General features: G+C 44.8%; 1 protein-coding gene across 2 annotated transcripts in view; it reads left to right on the forward strand.

Annotated features, from left to right (window-relative positions):
- The window catches only part of GALNT17 (polypeptide N-acetylgalactosaminyltransferase 17), a 187,282-nt gene that overhangs the window by 153,592 nt on the left and 13,174 nt on the right, over window positions 1-20,516 (forward strand). For both annotated transcript variants that reach the window (XR_010615970.1, XM_065694808.1), the window contains exon 7: window positions 18,159-18,344. Coding sequence is in view for 1 of the 2 variants with exons in the window: in XM_065694808.1 (XP_065550880.1) it covers window positions 18,159-18,344 (186 nt within the window). In the remaining variant the exon portion in view is untranslated. The remainder of the gene's footprint in view (window positions 1-18,158; window positions 18,345-20,516) is intronic.

The following is a 20,516-nucleotide window of genomic DNA, read 5'->3' on the forward strand; positions in this document are numbered from 1 at the left end:
TGTGCAGCTGGTCTGTTGTGGTGCTTTCAGCAGGAAACTGCTTATTCAAAAATACCGGGGAAACATTTGATGATGGTTCAGCCTGGAGAAGAGAAGGCTCCAGGGAGACCTTAGAGCAGCTCCAGCGCCTAAAGGGCTACAAGAAACCTGGAGAGGGGCTTTGGACAAGGGCCTGCAGGGGCAGGACAAGGGGAATGGCTTTAACCTGCCAGAGGGGAGACTGAGATGAGCTCTTAGGCAGAAGCTCTTCCCTGTGAGGATGGTGAGGCCCTAACAGTCTGGAATTCTGTTACTGTGTGATGGAAGCAGAGTCTCGCTCTCTAGTCTCTGACAGAGACCTAAAAATACATGGAAATACCAAGGAGGCAGGAGGAGAACCCCAGCCTTTCCCTGTGTGGGCTCTTCACAGCAATAAGGAATATGTGAGCATTCATGCAGGATTTTTTTCTGCCTCTAGCATGACGTGCATAACTGTGCTTAACGGTGTGCTAGAGCTCGAACATTTGCAGGAAAGATCAATGAGCGGCTTCTGGTTAAACTAATGAAGCAGAGCTGAGAGGAACAGTTCAGACCCGGAGCCTCGGAGGAGCAGATCCTTGTGCACCTGAATGCATCTTTTTAATTAAAAAAAAATAAAAGTTTGACCAGCACATTCTGCTTGAAATCTCAGCCCTCATAGGTAGTGATGGCATTGGCACCTCCCAAGCGAACCGCTGCTGAGTGGGGTGTGTGGGACCATGCTTAAGGCTGATTTAAAGCCTGTAGAAGTGGATGGAAGCATTTCCATTTTCCTTTAGGGACTTGGCTCACACATTGCAAGCGTAATTTGAAGTGGAGCCAGAATGTGGCCCAGGCTTCATTTTAGATGGAATTTGGTTGAGGGCTTTTCACTGCCTTAAGGTGTGCAGTGACTTTAAGGCTGCCCAAGTGACTTACAAGTAATATACAATAAATATTATATCATGCTGGTATGACTTGCAAAACCATGGATAGTGTTGGAGCAGCCCTTCTGGGGTCCCCAATACAAGAGGGACAGGGAGCTGTTGGAACAAGTCCAGAGGAGGCCGTGGAGATGCTGCGAGGGCTGAAGCAGCTCTGCTCTGGAGCCAGGCTGACAGAGCTGGGCTGGGGCAGCCTGGAGAAGAGAAGGCTCCTGAAGGGGAGACCTTAGAGCAGCTCCAGTGCCTAAAGGGGCTGCAGGGAACCTGGAGAGGGGCTTGGGACAAGGGCCTGTAGGGACAGGCCAAGGGCAACGGCTTTAACCTGCCAGAGGGGAGATTGAGATGAGCTCTTAGGCAGAAGCTCTTCCCTGTGAGGGTGCTGAGGTGCTGGCACAGGGTGCCCAGAGAAGCTGTGGCTGCCCCATCCTGGCAATGTTCAAGGCCAGGTTGGACACAGGGGCTTGGAGCAAGCTCCTCTAGTGGAAGGGGTCCCTGCCTGTGGCAGGGGGCTGGAACTGGATGAGCTTTAAGGTCGCTTCCAGCCCAAACCAGTCTGGGATTCGATGGTTCTCCTGCATGACCTTCCTGAAGCAGAAGGGAGCATAGAAGGCCGTCTCTGAGGCTGTAACAAGGGGGATTTTTCCAGCAGTTGGTTCAGAAAAATTTGGTGATGGGAATCTGGGAGCAATCAAGGTGGGATCTTCTGATTTTCTGCTTTGTTTCCATCTCTTTGTGTGTTTACAGGGAATTGCTATATTTGTCATTTTAAACTCATCCCAAACCCAGGAATACTGATGAATTAGGCACTAATAACAATTGTTGCTGGAATCTAAACAAGTGAATGAGAAGTGAGTCACGATGCTGTCATGACCTGAAGATACAGCGCTGCTCATTGTCTCTTTTCTTCTGCCTTGGTCACTTGCTGCACTGTGGTTTCCAAAACCCATTGTATCCATTTGGGTTTTGAAATGCATTTCAGAAAAACCTGAAAAGTTTCCAGAAGTGAAGTTAAAAAATGCTGTAGCTGATGAGAATGTTTTGTCTCACTGAATCTGAAATTTTGCTCCATTCACAGCTTTCATTTTTATTGTAGTTTATTATAAATGATGAATTTAATGCAAAACCCAAAATACAGACGCTCTCCATTCTCATGAGCTCTAAATGAGGCTTGATCCATTCTCTTGAAATGCTACATTTCCTTTTTGATGGAATTTCATGGAAATCACCATATTCCATATCTTCCAAGACAAAAGTTTTTAAGATGCTTTTGGCGCATCTCCAGTTTTAGGCATGGCCAGACCTTTGTCTGCTGAATTCTCAGCAAATACCTGTAAGGTAGAAGTGAAGTGTGAGGACATAGCTGGGCACTTTGCATCCCTGTCCCTTGTAGAGTAGAGTCTCCCAGAGGAAAACCCAGTTCATGCCTGCCATGGATCTGCGCTTGAAAACGTGTCCTGTGCTCCCGCTCTGGGTTTTGTAACCTCTGTCATGCATTTGAAAGGCATAAAGTAGAAGTAGCTGCTTCAGCAGAAAGGTTATTAGTGCTGGTGTGTCCTTGAATGGCAGGGCTTGTGTTTGGGAGCCAAAAGCTGAAATGAGACATTTTCCATTTTATGATTTTGTCTGTGGAGAAGTCCTTTTAATCTCAAGTTAATGAAAGTCAGCTCAATCGGATGTGTGAGTCTGAGTACTTAGAAGAGCCAAGAAGCTTGAAGTGAGCTCTAAAGCAAGATGCATCTCTTCTTTAGACAAAGCAGAATTTGTGATGTGGTTGGGTAATGGCCATACAGTTGTTTGTTTGAAGTATGTGATACTTCATTTAGATAAATGGCTTGGGAAATATTTCATATACATGGCAGAAAATGTGGCAGAAGCACTTGGCTCAGTGACAGTTACATCAGGAGCACCCATCTTTTTCAGTGTCTCAGTCAGTCTCAGAGAACAGTATGGCCTTGTTAATTTTTTACTGTTAATGGGTGCTGCCTTTCATCCTTCTGCATTCCTGCTAAATGACAGGGATTGCTTTTCCACAGCACAACCTTCCTCCAGATACAGCAGTTTGAATATGTTGGTGAGAGCACTGATATAAGAGTGCCTACCCATCCCATCAGGCTCACTTACCCATCAGCAGGCTCTTTTGGGACTTGCTCATCCTTCATCACTGCCTCACAAAAGTCCATGAGCCACCACAAGGCCCTACACCACAGGTCCCATTGTCCTTCCCATTCCTGGGATGCAAGCATGTTACATCAGGTGACTTTCAATATATTAGGCCAGCTGAGAAAAGGAACAGGAATGTCCCCTCTATGGACCAGGACCATCTTGGATGGTGTGGTGCCTAGCCTGAATTACGTGTATATCTAGGCAGATGTGTACCAGGAATAATAACACTGCAGAGTGTTACTGAATACAAAGAGCTCTTGCTCAGGGACTCCTTAAGACACAGATTGCCTGAAGTTGGGAAGGACATGGGCGCAGGTGTCACCATGCGCTTGCTCTGTTCTTCATTCCCATCCATGGATACTGGCACATGGTTGGCCTTGGAGAGGCCAAGCCTTAGTGTGTTTTCAAAGCCAGCTTGTAATCTTTACACAATATAGACGAGGTCTGTGTCCCTGCAGAGCATAGTGCAGAAGACGTGATTGTCCCACTGGGGAGGCACTGTTGGATGCTGCACTTCAGGGGCCATAGGAGCCTGCAGTCATGGGACATTCAAAAGGATGATGAAGATGCCTGGAGTCAATCAAAATGATAGAAGGAGAAAACGTGCAGTCAGTCTGCATGGGCCAGTGGTCTCCTCACATGTGTGTGCTGCTCCCTGTGCTGCCCTCAGCCTCTGCAGGATGCCCAGCACTGGGCATTCATAATGCTTCTGAGATGTGCACAGCCAGAGTGGTGTGGACTGTAAGGAATGGGTGGGAATGCATATGGGAGATGGATGTTCCCATGTGGGGTAGCCTGAAGTGCAGCCCAGTTTTGGCTGGCTTGAAAAAGAGCAATTTTGACTTAAAGACTAATTTCAACAGTGATTGTTTTGTGTGCTGTTCCAGGCTTCGGCTGAAAAAGTAGAAATGTTCTCCCTGGAAATGTCTGATTAGAATATAATAACCATTTTCATACTTCTTGGTGCTTTCTGAGGCTCTCAGTTACAGGGAATGGTAATTGGTTTCTTCAAGTTAGAATCAAATATCTGAGTGTGTGTGTTCGTAAGTACGTATCCATATAAATAAGTGAAAACATCAATTGTTCTTATCAACACGCTTCACTGAGGAGAGAAAAATCTCCTTATGAGCCCTTTTTATGGCTCCCTAATAGCTATTTGGGTGACAGTGTCTGAAACCAGCATTGTAGGCTGGTATCACTTCCACCACAGTTATTTCTAATTTGCAAATCAAGGACAAGAGGAGTCAGGGAAGAAAGGGTAAGGATTGTGCTTCTGTTACTAAAATGCCACTAACCAGTCTCACAGTACCTTTTACAGACATGGAGGGCATCATTATTCCACAGAGGTTTTTGGGGTTTGGGTTATTGTTGAGGAGAAAATTGAGTGATTTTATAAAGGGATGTAATATGAACATAGAAATGGATGTTAGGTGATCTTAAACAATGACTGTGCATTTGGGGACTTTGAACTGCAATTCTCAAAATCTATTAAATACTGAGTGAGACTTTTATACATAACAGGACGAGGTAACCACAGTTGCATCAAATGACTAAGTAGTATTCTGTCAGATAAACGTATGGAAGTGTTCCTCTGTGGTTGTACCACTATCTCCATTCTGCAGTTTCATGCAAAATAAATCGTATTGGCTCGTAAGCTTTGTAAGTAAATCAATGAACTGAGTCTGTGACCCATTCAGAGGTATTTTGGTTTGCTTTGATCTGAAGACTTCAGATGAAGCTCCTACAGCTAAGCTGTAGAGTGTTCTGGGGAATGACTGTTCACACCGACTTTCAGCGCAGTTTAATTCACTTGAGGGAATTGACTGTTGAGAAAAACAGGACTTTTATTGCATGTCAGAATTCCTTAAGGTTTATCCTTCAACACTTGGCAATATGCCTGTGTTGCCCAACTCTCTTCTCCTGGTTCAGCTTCTCTATTATAACCATATTGTAGATCTTAGATCAGTTGAAGCAGAACCTGACCTTTAAGAGTCTCCTAATCACATCTTTGTTGACCACCAACCTGTTGTTATTATAGACTCCAGCCACAGTTCAGATCCTTGAGTGCTGTTTGCTACATGGACAAAAAAGAGTATCTGCCTTGATCCGTCTCACCTGTGTTTAGCTGTCTAGGTCTAGCACAATCACATGAAGATGGCCCCATCTCCTCCATGCTCTAAGGAACCTAGACACCATCTCAGACTCCATTCTCAGTCTGGTACCTCTTGGACACTGGCTATCTGGGAATTATTTTACAGTGTCTGTGAGGAGGATAAGCAAAGGAAGTTCTTACATGACGCAAAGTCATTTAACTTGGGGAAGTGTCTGAAGGGATCTTCTGCTGAACTGGAAAATTCCACAGGACTCTGAGATTAGAAACATCTGAAAAACACCACAGTTGACATTTAAAATATCCCAAAAGTCCTGCTGCACAAAATAATTCCTAAAATTCCAGTATCCTGAGCGCGCCTCAGCTGAGGTTAGACTGCCATTGCCCTAGGAACCATCTGTATGTGTTGTGACAGCCTCTCTCCCCATGTTAGACAACATGAGTTGTAAAAAGAGAGAACAGAAGTAGATAGCACAGAAATAACTTGTCAAGATGCTCAGTGGAAGAACCAAGACAGTATTTCACACCTTTCCCCTATCTCAGTGGTGTCCTCTCTGTGACCTCCAAACATCTGTCTTAAGCATCTCGGCAGAGGAATTGTAGCTTAGTTCAGGCTGAAGGGACTTTCAGAGGGCTGTTGTCCACTTCCAGCTGTAGTAAGGTGCATGTAGGAGGGAGGACTGCCCTAGGATGCTCACACCACACACCCAGCCAGCTGACACCACAGTGTCTGAGGGGCTGTGGCTCTCCTACCCACCCCTGTGCTCCCCAGAATACTTCTTGGACCACATATAATGTACATCTGCAGGGGGAAGTTTGGGAATTTTGTGTATTTCAGGGTTTTCATAAGCACAGACAAGTCTAAACACTAGAGTGGTTGTGTTTCCCTGTGTCTCTTGCATAAAACTTCTTGGACTCATCAAGTGCAGCCTTTTGCATGATTGATTTACAGCAGCTTTGTGTGTGTAGCTTAATCTTCAGCCAGCATTCAGGGCAGCAGCCAGACACCATGGCAGCATGGAGACCCACCTAGCTGTGCTTCTGCAAGGATGATTAGGCCATCCTGATACAGCAGCTTGTGCCGCCTCTTCTGCAGCGTGGCAGAAGCAGGAATGTCAGAGTCATCTGGGGACAACACAGAGCTAATGATTCATTTGGCTCTCACTGCCATCAAATTGCACTGAAGAGGTGCAATGTAATGAGCACAACAGCCAAGCAGCGTTTGCTTCATGAAAAATCATTAGTTGTTATGCTCTGCAAAGTGGTGTCCATGCTGTGACCAGACCCCAAGGTAAGCAGAAAGAAATGGAGGAGATGCTTTATGGTTGGGCTTTTGGGAGTGGGGGAACATTAGCACGTACTCTTTGGGAATGGGATACCAGCTGTAACAAGCTAATGGAGCCTGTGAGCAGCAGAGATAGGATTTCAAATGCACTTTGATCTCTACCCTGGCAATTTGGTCCTGTGGATCAAAGGAGCAACTTGCAATGTGGGTTATAAAGGATTTAATGAGAGGCAAGATGTTTTCTGGGCAACCATGAAAAACAATTCCCTACCATAACAGCAGGATACATGAGCACAACTGATGCCCAGCTGGTGGTATGCAGTGATGGATCTGGTTATGCTTGGGAAGGGTCACTGCTGCTCCTTTGGACATTTATGTCATCTCAGATCTTGTAATGGACCACGAAAGGTGGTCTTGTTCCTGTGGGTTGGGTCACCCTGAACAGTGCACTAAGTAAATCTGGTCTGCCTTCGCTGGTTTTGTTTGAGTTAGGTTTAGGGTAGGCTCATACAAGTGGCTTTGCCAGCAGATCTGGAGTGTTTTCTTAAGGTACACTGATTCTTTAATTACTGTAAATAATCCAAACATTTAAGTTCACTGTAGAAGGGGAAAAAAGGTGCATTGACCAAGATACACGTGGCTTTTTCATGCCACCAACACAAGACCCTTTGTAACATGGAGCTGTGACACCCAGGTGTGCAGATGTATCCATGATAGCCCTCTTCAAAACCATGTGAATTCTTTCTGGGTTTGCAGAAAGCTGTTGCTGGTTAGAGGCTGAAATCCTGGCTCTGGGAAAGACAACGGGAGTTGTGCTGCTGGTCTCAGGGGGGGCAGGACTCACTATCCAAACAAGGCTCTCATCAAGATTCGATTGTATAATAGCAGTGTCAATAGTATTATTATTGAAAATTTTGCAGCTCTGTTTTTAATAATTTCTGTGTACATCAGGAGGGGGAAAAAAAGGTTTGCCTCAGATACATTTTTGCTTCCATCTCTTCCAAATTGGTCCCTGCGCAGCCTCAGTCCTCTTGGCTATTGCTTTTGAAGGGCTGCTAGTTGAAGAGTTGAATTTATGGCTGCTGAGACCAAATTCAAGTCCTCTGAAATCTGTGGCTGTGCACCCAAAGCATGTCTACATCAATGAAATGCTGTGGCCTTTGTTAAACCAGCATCCAGCAGTGTGTACAAGGCCTGGCTGCTTGCTCTGGAAACTTCTGAAGATGAGAGAGAGTCCACAGCTGGATGGCCACCAGGGTAATTTAATGGTCTTGGATGGATCAAGCAGCTGCACCCCAGTTATCAGCCTAAATGCTGCCCCAAAAGATAGGGCTTCCAAATTTAAAATCACAGCTCCAGCTCAGTGGCTGTTCTGTTCTGATGGAGGATGTTTCAGGACCTGGCCACACTTAAAGGAGCGATACTCAACAGATGATAGTGCCCACCATGTTGAGATGAGCAGCTGATAGCAGGTTATTAATCTTTGAGAGCCTTTACAGAATGCTTTAGCTGCACATGTACCTAAATTTAACATTGTTTTAAGTGGAGGTTGAAGGCTGTGACAGTCAGTTAGCAGTGCGTTTGCTTATGATAGCTTCAGAGCCACAGCAATTGCTCAGGCTTTAAACTTTCATACTTGCTTTGAGTTGTAAAGTATTCATTATTTCAAAGTACACAGCGGCTCCACTGAAGAGGGGATTTTAACACTGCCAGAGAAAATAAGCAGATGGCAGAGGGAATGGCAAAAATATGATGGAGCTGCCCTACTCTCCAACCATCTGGTTTGGACCTTAGTTTAACTCGCACAGACCAAGTCCATCTGCAGCAGACTTGGTGCTGGGAGGAGGAGCCTGTTGGGCAGTAGCATCAGCAGCCCACGGATGAGGATCTGTCTTTAGTAAAATGGGCAGATACTTTCTCCCCTCTATGGAGAAAGGGTCAGAAAACAGCGAGGTTCCAAATTTCGCCAGTTGTTACTACTGTGGCATTCAGGTGTCTGTGGGAACACAGCATCACTCTTGGTCTTGGCACAACCAACAAACATGTTTTACGCTGGGTCCATCTAGCTGTTGCGGACATCACTTCATTTCATAGAATCAGAGACTTGTTTGGGTTGGAAGGGACCTTAAAGATCATCCAGTTCCAACCACCCAGCCATGGTCAGGGACACCTTCCACTAGACCTAAAATGAAGGTAGAGAGCCTTAGATAAACCTGACAGTTTGTTTCAACACTTGTTCAGAATCCTTTCCAAGCATAATGAATGAGAAAGACTGTGGCAAAACCATCGGAGAGCTTAGAAAACACTGTCAGTCTGGCTTTGAGCACTGACAAGGCACAAAATACCTTGTGTGTGTGTGTGTGTGTGTGTGTGTGTGTGTGTATGTATCTGTATGTCCTCATAGGCATTCACCCCATATAACAGACACACACAGACGCTGCATATGTTCCCTCCCTCTATATTTGCGTGCTCTAGTTTTAAACTCATTAGCTGTTCTTTTTGATGAGTTCCTGGAGCAGTTTTGTGCAGAGCGGATAGGCTGAGTCACATTCAATCCTATGAACAGCTCTGGAGGAGCTCGGCTTCCTTCCAGTGCCTTCCCCGTCAGGGTCTGATGAGAGGGTATCTATAATTACACATCACAGAAGCTGCAGTCGTGATGTGCTGCAGTTAAGAGGACTGGGAAGAGCTCGGTGGAGCCAAGGTGCTGTCAGCTCAGGAGCTGCTCTATCACATGCCTGCCTCTCTCTGCATAAGTAATTCTGGTTTAGAACTGCCTCTTATGGTTAAAGTGATACATGGCACCTTCCCCCTTCCTCCTGCCTCTCCCCACATGGAATCACGTTGGTCCAAAGAGCTGTTGATGAATAATTTTCTCTCAAGGCTTTTTTGCTTGAAAAATAGATCAAAATTCTGCTGAACTCTTTATGCTGTTTTACAGCTTTGACAGAAATGGTAATGGGAAAATGAGATCAAGATGCATTCAGTACATTACTGGCACTAAAACAGTAAGAAAAAAAGAGCAACCTCTAAGTAGTTCAGGGTCAAATCCTGCAGGTAATTTCTGTGCTATGAGCATATGAAGCCCAGCATGTTGTTCTCCTTCTGAAAGGGCTTACAGGTTTTGTTGATGCTGGTTTTAAAGCACTTGTCTTTTATGAGTCTGCAATAATCTTTGCATTATATTATTACAACATAATCAGGTCCTTGTCAAGCTGCCAAGAATTATCAGATACCATCAGAGCACTAAGGAGTTTTAGTACTAAACTTATTAGGAGAAACCCAGATTTATACCGTGATAGTTGAAAACCACTTCAGTGTGTAACTGGAGCTTTGTGCTCTGCAGGAATGCCTCAGCCATATGGGAGCTGGCAATACAGATTTGGGCTTGAGCTCCAGCCAAGGATGGGAGTTCAGGTGTGAGAGCATCTCTGCAGTTTCACCAAGCATTTGAGAAGTGGATTTAAAAATACTCTGTTCTTCTTTTTTTCTTTTTTTTTTAATAGCTTTTAAAGTGCTAAAATGACAAAGCTGCAGTCACTCTGCTTGCTGTAGTTTAATTATGCAGCAATTAAAATATCAGTCCTGATGCACTGAGTAGCAAAATGCTTCTATTCAGCAGTTTTTTCAAGCCAAGAGGATGCAGACACTTGTCATTACAGCTAATCCTCCCTGTGCTGTGCTTTGTGATCAGTCTTTTAAAGGTACCTTCCCACCAAGCCTATTCTTACGTATCTTATCTGGTGATAAACTCAAATCAATACCTGTTGTAGCAGGGAACGATGCACTATTTAGAACAGGTTGTGTTGCATTTGTTGGAGAAGCACAGCATACATTTTTCATTGGAAAAGCCTGCAGTTTGAGCAAACACAATTGCAGTGTGTACGTATTGCTCTCCTTGAACTGTGGCAGCACAGAGAAATCACTGCTTTGCATTGATGTGAAGCTTTCTTTATTCTAACATCTCCAATATGTCAAATGTTAAACTATTTATGTTCCTTGCTGAGTTAAGAGGATGAAAACTGTGGCTATTACCCAGTATTGCTGTAGGTTAGGATTTGTGGAATGAATTGTGCACCTGAGTTCCACTCTTATTTGGCATTTTTAAGTGGCCATTATAACAAGAGTGAATTTAGTCATCTCAGCAGGAAAGGAAAGACATTTGGACATTGCACAATCTGGACAATTCTGTTACTGGTCTGGCACAAGACAGACAGGAACCTGTCCAAAGTGGTTTTATCCATGAGGATAAAACGTCAGAAAAAGAATGCCAGAAAAGAAAAGAAAGTTATTGTTTTAAATGTAGTATTACCCTCTCCTCCCACTTCCATTCTCTGCTTGAATAGACATGGCCTGAGGTGGTCGGGTTAGGAAATAGTCCATTCAGAAATCGTATTTTAAGGAGATGGCATGTGAATATGATGCCTGATGTGACTGCTTGGCCCTGATCCTCTTGGAAAGGTTTTCCATAACCTTAGGACAGAGAAGAAATCTACAGGTTTAGCATTTCTGCTGCAGGATGCTGAGTCTCTTTCACTTCTTCATAGAGGTTTCCAAAGTCATGTATTAGTTGTTCAGGGTGAAGTTGAGTTGAGATTTCCAAGAAGATGGTGTCTGTTGGGTCCATCAGTGCGAACACTGTCTCTGCACACGGTGTTGCCTTCTTCTGAGATTGATGGACCAGAGGGTCTGTCCCTGCTTGTGCTTAGAAACACCGTGTGATTGTTCTAGTTGTGGTCTTGGCTAGAGATGGAGCACTGCTGGATCTGCAGCAAAATAGCCTCAAAGGTGGTACATTCACTGCTATAGTACAAATTCTCGCACCACCAGTCCTCCCTTGCTGTGATCTGTGAAAATCCACATATCTAAACTAAAAAGCAATTCTCTTCAGGGAGTGCTTGTGTCCAGCCTGAAGCGATCACTTATACGGGATTCCACTGTGGTGGAAAAAAAGGGTTCCCAAAGAGAGCCGATTCCTTCTTTTTTTCACCCCACTCTGTGCGTGGTTTTCTAACTTACCTTCATGTAATTCAGCTGAACATTTCTACTGAAGTTCTTGCTGTGATGTTACATGAGAGTGCAGTCACAATAGCTTGAAGGAGCACTTCAGGGATGATATAACATATATATATATATATGTAAGTATATATAAAAATATAAAACATCCAGTTTGCTGTGTATGAGAGTTGTGCAGCTTTTGTCACCCATAAACAACTATTGCCTAACGGTGTGGAGGTGTTTAATCACCAGAATTTGGATTTAACAGGCTTCCTGTGGTTCACATCTCTCACTGCCGCATTACACAAGCCTTGTGCCAGGAACATGAAGGTACTACTGCTAAGTTATATGGGTAAGTTCCAACCCATAGGGCTTTCCATTGTTCAAGTGGTGTTCCTCAGGGATCCTTGTTGCGGCTGGTGCTATTTAACATCTTCATTGACGACATGGACAGTGGGCAGTGCCCCATGTTGGCAGTGCTTGCTCAAGTCTTGTCCCCACCAAAGAACGGCAGCAGCCATGCTTTGGGCACAAGGGATTACAGAGGGAGTGACTCTGTCATCCCATTCCTGGCCCCTTTAGTTCTCTGGCATCTTGGGGAGTGGGCCACTGCAGTGCAAGCTTGGCACTGGGGACATCCTCCTGTGGTGTCCTGCAGGGATGTGGGATGGAGCATGGCCAAAGTGGGAACAGATGGGATAGAAGCTGCTTCACCTACATAGCTGGAAATGTATCTGTACTTGTTGTTTCTTCTATGAAAAGGAATAATTTGAGGAGATACTGTCTCTCAGAACTATATGAGGGAGCATAGGGAGAAATTACTATTTCTGTGCCTTTTTTGCTGCTTCTCAATTTTATTATTTAGGTCTTTGTTCTGATACATTCCTTATTATTTTCACTGCCTTGGGTAATTGTGTTTTTCCCTTAACTTAGGAAGTTACTCTTAAAAGAAAGGAAGGGGGCCAAAGATAAGGCAAAGCTGTTAAATGGGAAATCTATTACTAATTAAGGCATGTTTTTGCTAATCGCCTTAGAAATAAAGTTATCAGCTGAAAAAGCCTGAAGTTTGCATAATGAAAGTTAGGAGCAGGTTTTTTCCCCCGTTTCCTTCTGTCACAGTGCATTCAGAGATTAAAAGTTTACCTCACAGCCTCATCTTGACACCATTAGACATGATGTCTCTTTTCATTAACTGCAGGCAGGCTCAAGCTCTTCTAGGGTTTATTTCAGTCTGAATAGTTAAAATTTGGCAAAGTTCTAAGCAACTGAAGTCAGGATCCCTTAATGGGAGCTGTCAGTGTTCATCATGGATTTCATGTCATGCTCCAGCTAGAACATCAAGTCCAGGACCCAAGATAGTTACTGTCCCTTCTTACTTTCATTTTCATTATTATTATTATTATTATTATTATTATTATTGATACCCCAGTGATGAGGAGGAAGCACAGCATTATATAAGGCAGTGGCACAGGGGCACCAACAGTATGGTATCTCATCTGGAGATGCTGATGCTTGAGAGGAGTGGATGGTGTGCTGGGGCAGGACTCCATCCTGGCCCTCCACCAGGTAGAAGGGAGCAAGGGACCAGCCCCAGTTTTGCCTCTTATCTTGCAGAAGTGCTCTCTTTTTGTTTTAATCTGTGCACAAAGCAGATGGTGAGCCCCAATTCCCTGGTCTGGCTTGCAGGCGCATGAAGAGAAGTGGGATGTACAAGTGGTTCTGCCATCCCAGGAGAAGCAGCCCCTGTGCCAGTATTTTCTGATGAAAATAGTCTCCTTAAGTTAATAATTTGCTCTTCTGCTTCCCTGCCAGTGGGCATCATCGCATAGCAAGCACTGCTTACTGGGGAGGGGAGCAAGTATTTCTTATTATAGGTGCATTAAACCTCCATTATCAGAGTTCATTTTTCCACCCATTTGGTGCTTCAGCTGCGGCTGTGTCTTCCCCTTTGTGTGCCTTTTGCTGCTCAGTGAGTGCTGGCTGGATGTCAGTGCTGCTGCCTCTGCACCCAAGGGAGGGAGCCCTGAGGCTCACCTTGCTCCATCAGGTGAACAAAGAGAGACGTAGCGGAAGAACCGACCCTAACTATTCTATGATTCTGTAAGAAGCAGCTCTGACCTGCTGGAGAGGATGGTGTGGGACAAGGCAGCAGCACCTCATGATCAGCAACATGCTCCTGCTTGCCCCAGGTAGCACCCAAACACATCCTCTGGATTGCTCCCTCATAGGAAACCAGACCTGTAAAGCACTAGGAGCACTGGCACCACCAACCTCAAGGTATGAGTTGAGCCAACTCGTCCAAGGTGTATTTCTAGCCCTGCTCCATGAGGGAGCGTAGATGATGCCGTGAACCTGGGGTAGCCCAAGACAGGCTTGCAGCACCATCCTGGGAAGTGGATCTCCTCTGGGTCACCCTTTTCTGCCTGGCTGGCATTGAGCAGATTGCCAAAAGCCCTTTTGTTTAAATAATGCTCCTTTGGAGTAATTGCTGGCTCTAGCAGACAGGAGCAAAGCAAATTGATAGCTGCAGAACATTTTTGAGGGCAAAAGGGATCACAGACAGTAATTGTTCTTCACTTAGAAAATTGGTTCTGCAGCTGCTGCAGTGAGCTGGTGAAGAGAAACTGGGATTTTCTTGCTGTCTCTATTACATGCACAAAGGACCATCGGTACACTGTGCTTTGTGAGCAGTCTGCCATTCTTTCTCCATTACCAGGAGTGCAGTAACCACAGGGAATGCGCGCTTCCCCAGGCAATGCCAGGGTCCTCCTGCTCGCCTTGCTCAAGGTCCCATCCAACAGGCCTGGTCACTGCTGTTTTCCAGGTTGCTCCCAGACTCTGAGGTTACCCCTGTCCCAGGTGAAGGACATGTCCTTAGAATTAAGATATGCAGAGTGCTTCATAAGAGCATCGTAAACACAACTTTGCTTTTGCAAATGGAGGCCTGAAGGCCGATGGCAGAGGAGATGCTGATGGCTTGCCTGGGTGGTATACATACACAAGAGTTGTGCTGGCTGGCCAGGTTGGATGGGACTTGGAGCAACCTGGTGTAGTGGAAGGTGTCCCTGCCCATGGTGGGGGTTGGAACTGGATGAGCTTTAAGGTCCCTTCCAATCCAAACAAGTCTGGAACAGGCTTCCCAGAGGGATCATGAAGTCTCCCTCTATGGAGACATTCAAGCCTGCCTGGAGATGTTCCTGTGCAACCTGGTGTGGGTGGCCCTGCCTCAGCTGTGGGTTGGACTGGATGATCTCCAGACATCCCTTCCAACCCTAATGATTCTGGGATTCTAGGATTCTGGGATTTCATGTCGTGAGAGGAATCACTGCTTTTCCATGCTGAATTCTTAGGACAGTCACATTTTGCTTGGAAAATAATTGCAAGTGCATTACCCACCAGCTTTGTGGAAAACACATCAAAGATCTCTGGATGATGGATTCATCTCACGTTTTTCTCTGGGATTTCTTCCCTAGAATTTAGCATTAACCAATTATTTATAAGTCCAAGCATTTTTCTGTATGTTTGATTATTCCTGTGTGTAGACTGATGGAGAAGTTATTGAGTCACTGTCATTTGCTGAAGGGAAATGCTTCTATTTTTAATTCTGCGTCTCTTTACGGGTGGATGAATGGCAAGCTAATAGTCATGTTGAAATTTGAATGTCAGAAAATAAGGGAGGAACTTGAGGCTTGCTCTTTGTATTTAACCTGCTGTCTTACATACTCTGTCTTGAGTCTTTAAACATGCCTTTACATGCCATGCAGGTATATTTTATAAAACAAAGTGAGCATGATTTCATCCTTTGTAGGAAGCAAGAGAAAAGATTCTGACTTGTTAAATAGGCTAAACATGAATTAATTTGACACCACCTTATTTCTCTGATTGGTCTTAATGTTATGCTGGCTCTTGATTACCCATCTACTAAGAGGTAATTTCTCAAGGAATTAGCAGAAACAACACACTGGACTGATTGTCCTGTTAATGCTGTTGCAGTAAATAGAGTACCTTTAGTTGCACTAAATAAAGTACCTTTAGTTGCACTAAATAAAGTACCTTTAGTTGCACTAAATAAAGTACCTTTAGTTGCACTAAATAAAGTACCTTTAGTTGCACTAAATAGAGCACCTTAAGGGATTATAGATTTATTTGCCGTGAACATGAAAAAACTACTTAATAGGAAGGTAATTTATTTGTTAAAAGTTCTTTGGTGTGACAAATGACTGCTCAATATGGACATAAGTGAAGGTTGCCAAAGAACCTTCTGCCTTTAGGGTCTGAGTGCCGCAGGGATGAAGCTGCTGCAGGTTGGAATATCAGGGCATCAGCAAGACAATGACTTCCAGCCTTACTTGGAGGATGGAGGTCTGCTGAGCCCTTTTGGTTGTGGTGTCTTGCAGCTCATCTCGCCTTGGCACCAAGAGAACAAAGTGTGTGGCCTTTCTCTGGGCCATTCACTGCTCCACAGTCATTGCTAGTGCAAGGATAAAGCATCACTGCTTGTAAGGCAACTGTACCTCATGCTTTGTGGCTGTGGAGTATGTCCTTGGGCTTGCAGCCCCTGTGGACCTGTTCACATGTTTTTGGATGCCAGCAGGAACAGACAGTCCTTGCCTGGCCACATGGGAGCCAGCAGCATCTTCCTGGGGCCATCATTTACTCCTCTGTACCCTGAGGACAGTGATGTCAGGTGTGACTTGGCATTTCCAGTGTAATAGGTCTCTCTTTTGTTGCCAACAGAAATGTTTATAAATGCCTTGTAAAAGCAGATTTTTATTATTTATAATGGTGATTTACGTTTTATTTAGGAGATGACCTTAACTTGCATAAGTGCCTTTTTGGAATTAGATTTTTATTGAGCTGTCTGGAACTGGCTTGATGATACCCATCTAGCCAATGCCCTTTGCACAATGCCCAGTGCTTTTTCTCTCTCAGGTTATTACAATATGTGCATTTCAATATAGCTTGCATAGATATTCCAGAAATGTAGGAAAGCTGTCAGGTGTAAAGCCATGTGTATTACTTAACTCAAGACAATAGTGCACTTTTGCTGCTAGAGGCAAGCTTGCTGGGAAATGACATTTTTAATAAGATCATGTTTTTTACATATTAAAAATAATTATTCTGACCTCAAATCAGGACAAAATCTGCCAAAACCCCCAAACTCAAAACGAGATGGTGCTGGGCACCTTCCAGGACTGGCAGTTTTATTCAGCATTGTGGTTGAACTGAGCAGCTTTGGGAGCACCCAAGGGCAGAGCTTGATGCTCCTCATTCACCAAGACATTGAGAAACTGAGGAACTGAGCAGACAGGAAACACTGAAAAACTATTGCCTTAGGAATATTCCCTTAAATACATATATATTTTTCTTTAGAACTACCTTGTTCACTTACTTGCTTTGCCAGCATGTGGCCTGTTGCAAAACTTCAGGCAGACCTTGTGGAATTCCCAGAGGTGAGTGTGGTTGCGGCTGGACTTGAAGGATGGACATGCCCCTCATCTTGGAAATGGGCCCTGAATTCATTCTGGAGCCATGAAATTGTATTTAAAGGTGTTTGGAAAGGTCAAACAGCAGAACAGGAGGAAACTGGGAATTTTTCTCCATGTTAATGCACCAGCTAATAAAACAGGGCTCTGTTTCTTTGATGTAGGCTCCTGTATTCTGCAGCAGTCCAGGTGAGAACAGCACAAGTGGCAGGATTACCCCAAGGGAAGACGTCTCCCTGCTGTACTGCCCCTTGCCCATGTCACTTGGGCTTGGAATGTCCATGTGCCCACTAAACCCACTGCTTAGAGATGAAAACGGGTAGACAATACGGTCCAGGAGGCTCCTGGTGCTGCTGGGAGAGCAGGTTGAGCAGGGCCGGTAAAATTTAGGGAACACAGATGGGATAAAAAAAAGGTGGTGAGCCTGGAAGAGATCCCAGAAATGATGGGTGTTATAACAACTGCAAAATTATAATGGAAAGCAGACTGCAAAATAGGCAAAAGTGGGATTATTTGGCCTGTTTGGCATATGTGTTTGTGACGATTGCCCAGTGTCTGGTGTCCTGGATATGGATCTTTAAGATAAGTAAATGCTTGGTGAAGACAGGGAGGGAAGAACCCAGGTATGGCAAATCTTCCTGCAAAAATTCGTTTTCTGTGTGATAAAAAGATCTCAAAAATCTCCAAAGATTTTATTAACTTGTACACTGTGATTTATGGGAATTTTAAACAGCACGTGAAAGAAAAATAATGAACAAATGTTTTCAAGTGGGAGAAATCTGTGCCTGCCATATGTTTCACTGAGTCATTGCCTGTGCAGGAGGAGATCTTGCAATTGTTTCAGCTATTCCAGTCGCTAATCCTTTTTATTTAGTAGCAACATCACTGTAAACTCAGCACCCAGTCCTATGATGCATTAATACCATGTGCTGGATATAGACCGGATCCCTCTAAAGCTGACACGTTTTGCTCTGGGCAAGCTTAAATTCTCTGTGTCTCACCACTGAGCAAAGACCAAATCTGGCCATGTTTCCAGTTGCCAGCAAGATGCTGTGATGCTCTGTGCTCACCAGGACATTATAGAAACCTCTGAAACCACCAGTTATCCCTTGTTAATGTCTGTGTGGACCCTTTGCTGAGCCCCTTGCTGATGGTGCTGTGTGGTTGTGTTGCAGGTGTGGCTGTGTGGCGGCAGCATGGAGGTCCTGCCCTGCTCCAGGGTGGCTCACATCGAGCGCAAGAAGAAGCCCTACAACAACAACATTGGTTTCTACACCAAGCGCAATGCGCTGCGGGTGGCCGAGGTGTGGATGGATGACTACAAGTGGCACGTGTACATTGCGTGGAACCTGCCGCTGGAGGTATGGCCGTTGTACCTATGTCTTTAGGTGCAAATGAGTGCAAACCAACTTTCTCAGGTTAAAGACTTGTATTTGTAGGCTGCCCAAGAAGTTGTGGCTGCCCCATCCCTGGCAGTGTTCAAGGCCAGGTTGGATGGGGCTTGGAGCAAGCTGCTCTAGTGGAAGGTGTCCCTGCCTGTGGCAGGGGGTTGGAACTGGATAAATGGGTATTGGGGAAGGGGAGGCAGCAATGCTCACCAGGTTATGGATAAAGTGAGGATTCTGGGTGCCTTGCACCCTGGCACCCACTCCACTTGCAACTGTATTTAAGCATGAGTGCTGGGCAGCTCTATTCAAGTGTGAAGAAAAACCATTACCATGAGTGGCCAGACCCCATATGAGCAGTTATTTACAACCACCCTTTTGGTGCTGATAAGACACGTGAAATACACCTTGCAGATCACACCCCTCCAGAGAGCTGCTGTGGTACTTTGATGCTGCTGCAGCAGTGCTGTGCCCTTGCAGTTTAAAAAGCATTAAAACACAAAAGCAGGAGCTTCTGCTTCCTGAGGAAAGGTTACATCTGGGGAGAGCTACTGGCATTTAGAGCCATGGGAGTGGCAGTGTTGTACTGCATTAGAGAACAACAGGTACCTTTGAAGGGTCGATGAGCTGCCTGTGCTACTGGTTTGTTGTCGTGGGGGTGGTGAGGAGTCCAGGATTAGTTTATTGTTGAGAAATAGTTGAATAGAGATGGAAATAAATGTCTTTTACCCACTGAGCTGCAGGAGGGCACTGGCTGTGTGCCCTCCAAGCATTCAGAGTTGCTTGCAGGACTGAGTCGTTTCAGATCTATCTTAAAGGTTGCAAGTCCCAGATGTCCATAGGCAGGGATCAGAAATTACTATGGGTCCAGCACTGTTCCTAGGGTTGATTCCTTTTTAGAGGTGAAGCACCATGCTCTTGCTCAGAAACAGCTTTGGAGGGTGGCAGAAAGGGATTAAAATCCACTGGGAAGACACAGGTCCTGTGTGGCTTGGAAAAGGCAGCATCTCACGAACTGTTGCTGGGGTTGGGAATATGCATCTGGTTACTCTAAAACCAGTCTGAGATACTTATATAGACCAGATTTAAGTTTAGAGAAGCCTTGTGTGACTGGTGGTATTGTGCAGGGGTTTATGGATATACACAGAATTATTTTGTGATGCTGCTATATTCAAAACCAAGGCAAACCCCTTGCACTAAGTATTTCAGGTCCTGACTGGTTTGCGGTCCTGCTTTGCTCTGCATCTCATCTTGCCCACTCAGACTTCAGCCTGTCCTCCCTGTCTACACTGAATCATCTTTATTTTCACCTGTGAACTACCAGTTGTGCATTAAATTGGTATCTTCTCTAAAGCAGAGTGAATAATTCATTAGAAGATCATTACAAGCATTGTAATGGAAAATTGCTTTCCCAGCTGTATTTAATGATCATGGTAAAAGACAAGAATAGGAGCTACAATAGAGTTGGAACCCAGACACCTGTAGGAAGGAGTAGAAGGGGCTGCTGCAATGTGCCTTAGGTTTCCTTCACCTGACCGCTGCATTAGTTCCTTGGACTCTCTAATGGAATAAAAGGTTAAAAGGGGGCAGCTCCCTTCAGCCCCTGCTCCTGGTTCTGTGAGATTACTCCTCTGGGGACAGATACTGTAGCTTTGTCTGCTTTTAAATCGTCTGGAGCTGTGAGGTTCCTCTGTGTCTCCAGGGAGACTATTTCACCAGGCAATTGTCCAAATTGTCAAGAGGTTTTTCTGAGGTTCAGCCTCAACTTCTCTTCCCCTGTAATTTTTGTCCTTTATTCTTAGCTATCTGCCTCTATTATATATGAATGTTACATTTTTCTCTCTTCTTTTCTCTCTACCCCTTATTTGATGCCTTTTAAGGGTGTGTAAGGGGAAGGGTTTTGGTGGTCAGAGCACAGACAGGGGTTTGCATTTCCAGGATTCAGCGTGGAAGTCTTTTAAATCCTCATGTACGTTTACCCACTGACCTCTCGTGGGAGTCCTGTATGTCAATACCTAAACAGGAGGTGAGCTCTTTTAAAAGTACTTTGTTCTTGTGCCTTTTGGCGGATTCAGTCTTTCTCAAATGGATCCAAAGCCCAAAGGAATCCATGATGATATTGAAGATTCACCTCTGTTGTACTGCACT

Source organism: Lathamus discolor, chromosome 14 (assembly GCF_037157495.1).
Source record: "Lathamus discolor isolate bLatDis1 chromosome 14, bLatDis1.hap1, whole genome shotgun sequence".
Lineage (NCBI taxonomy): Eukaryota > Metazoa > Chordata > Aves > Psittaciformes > Psittacidae > Lathamus > Lathamus discolor.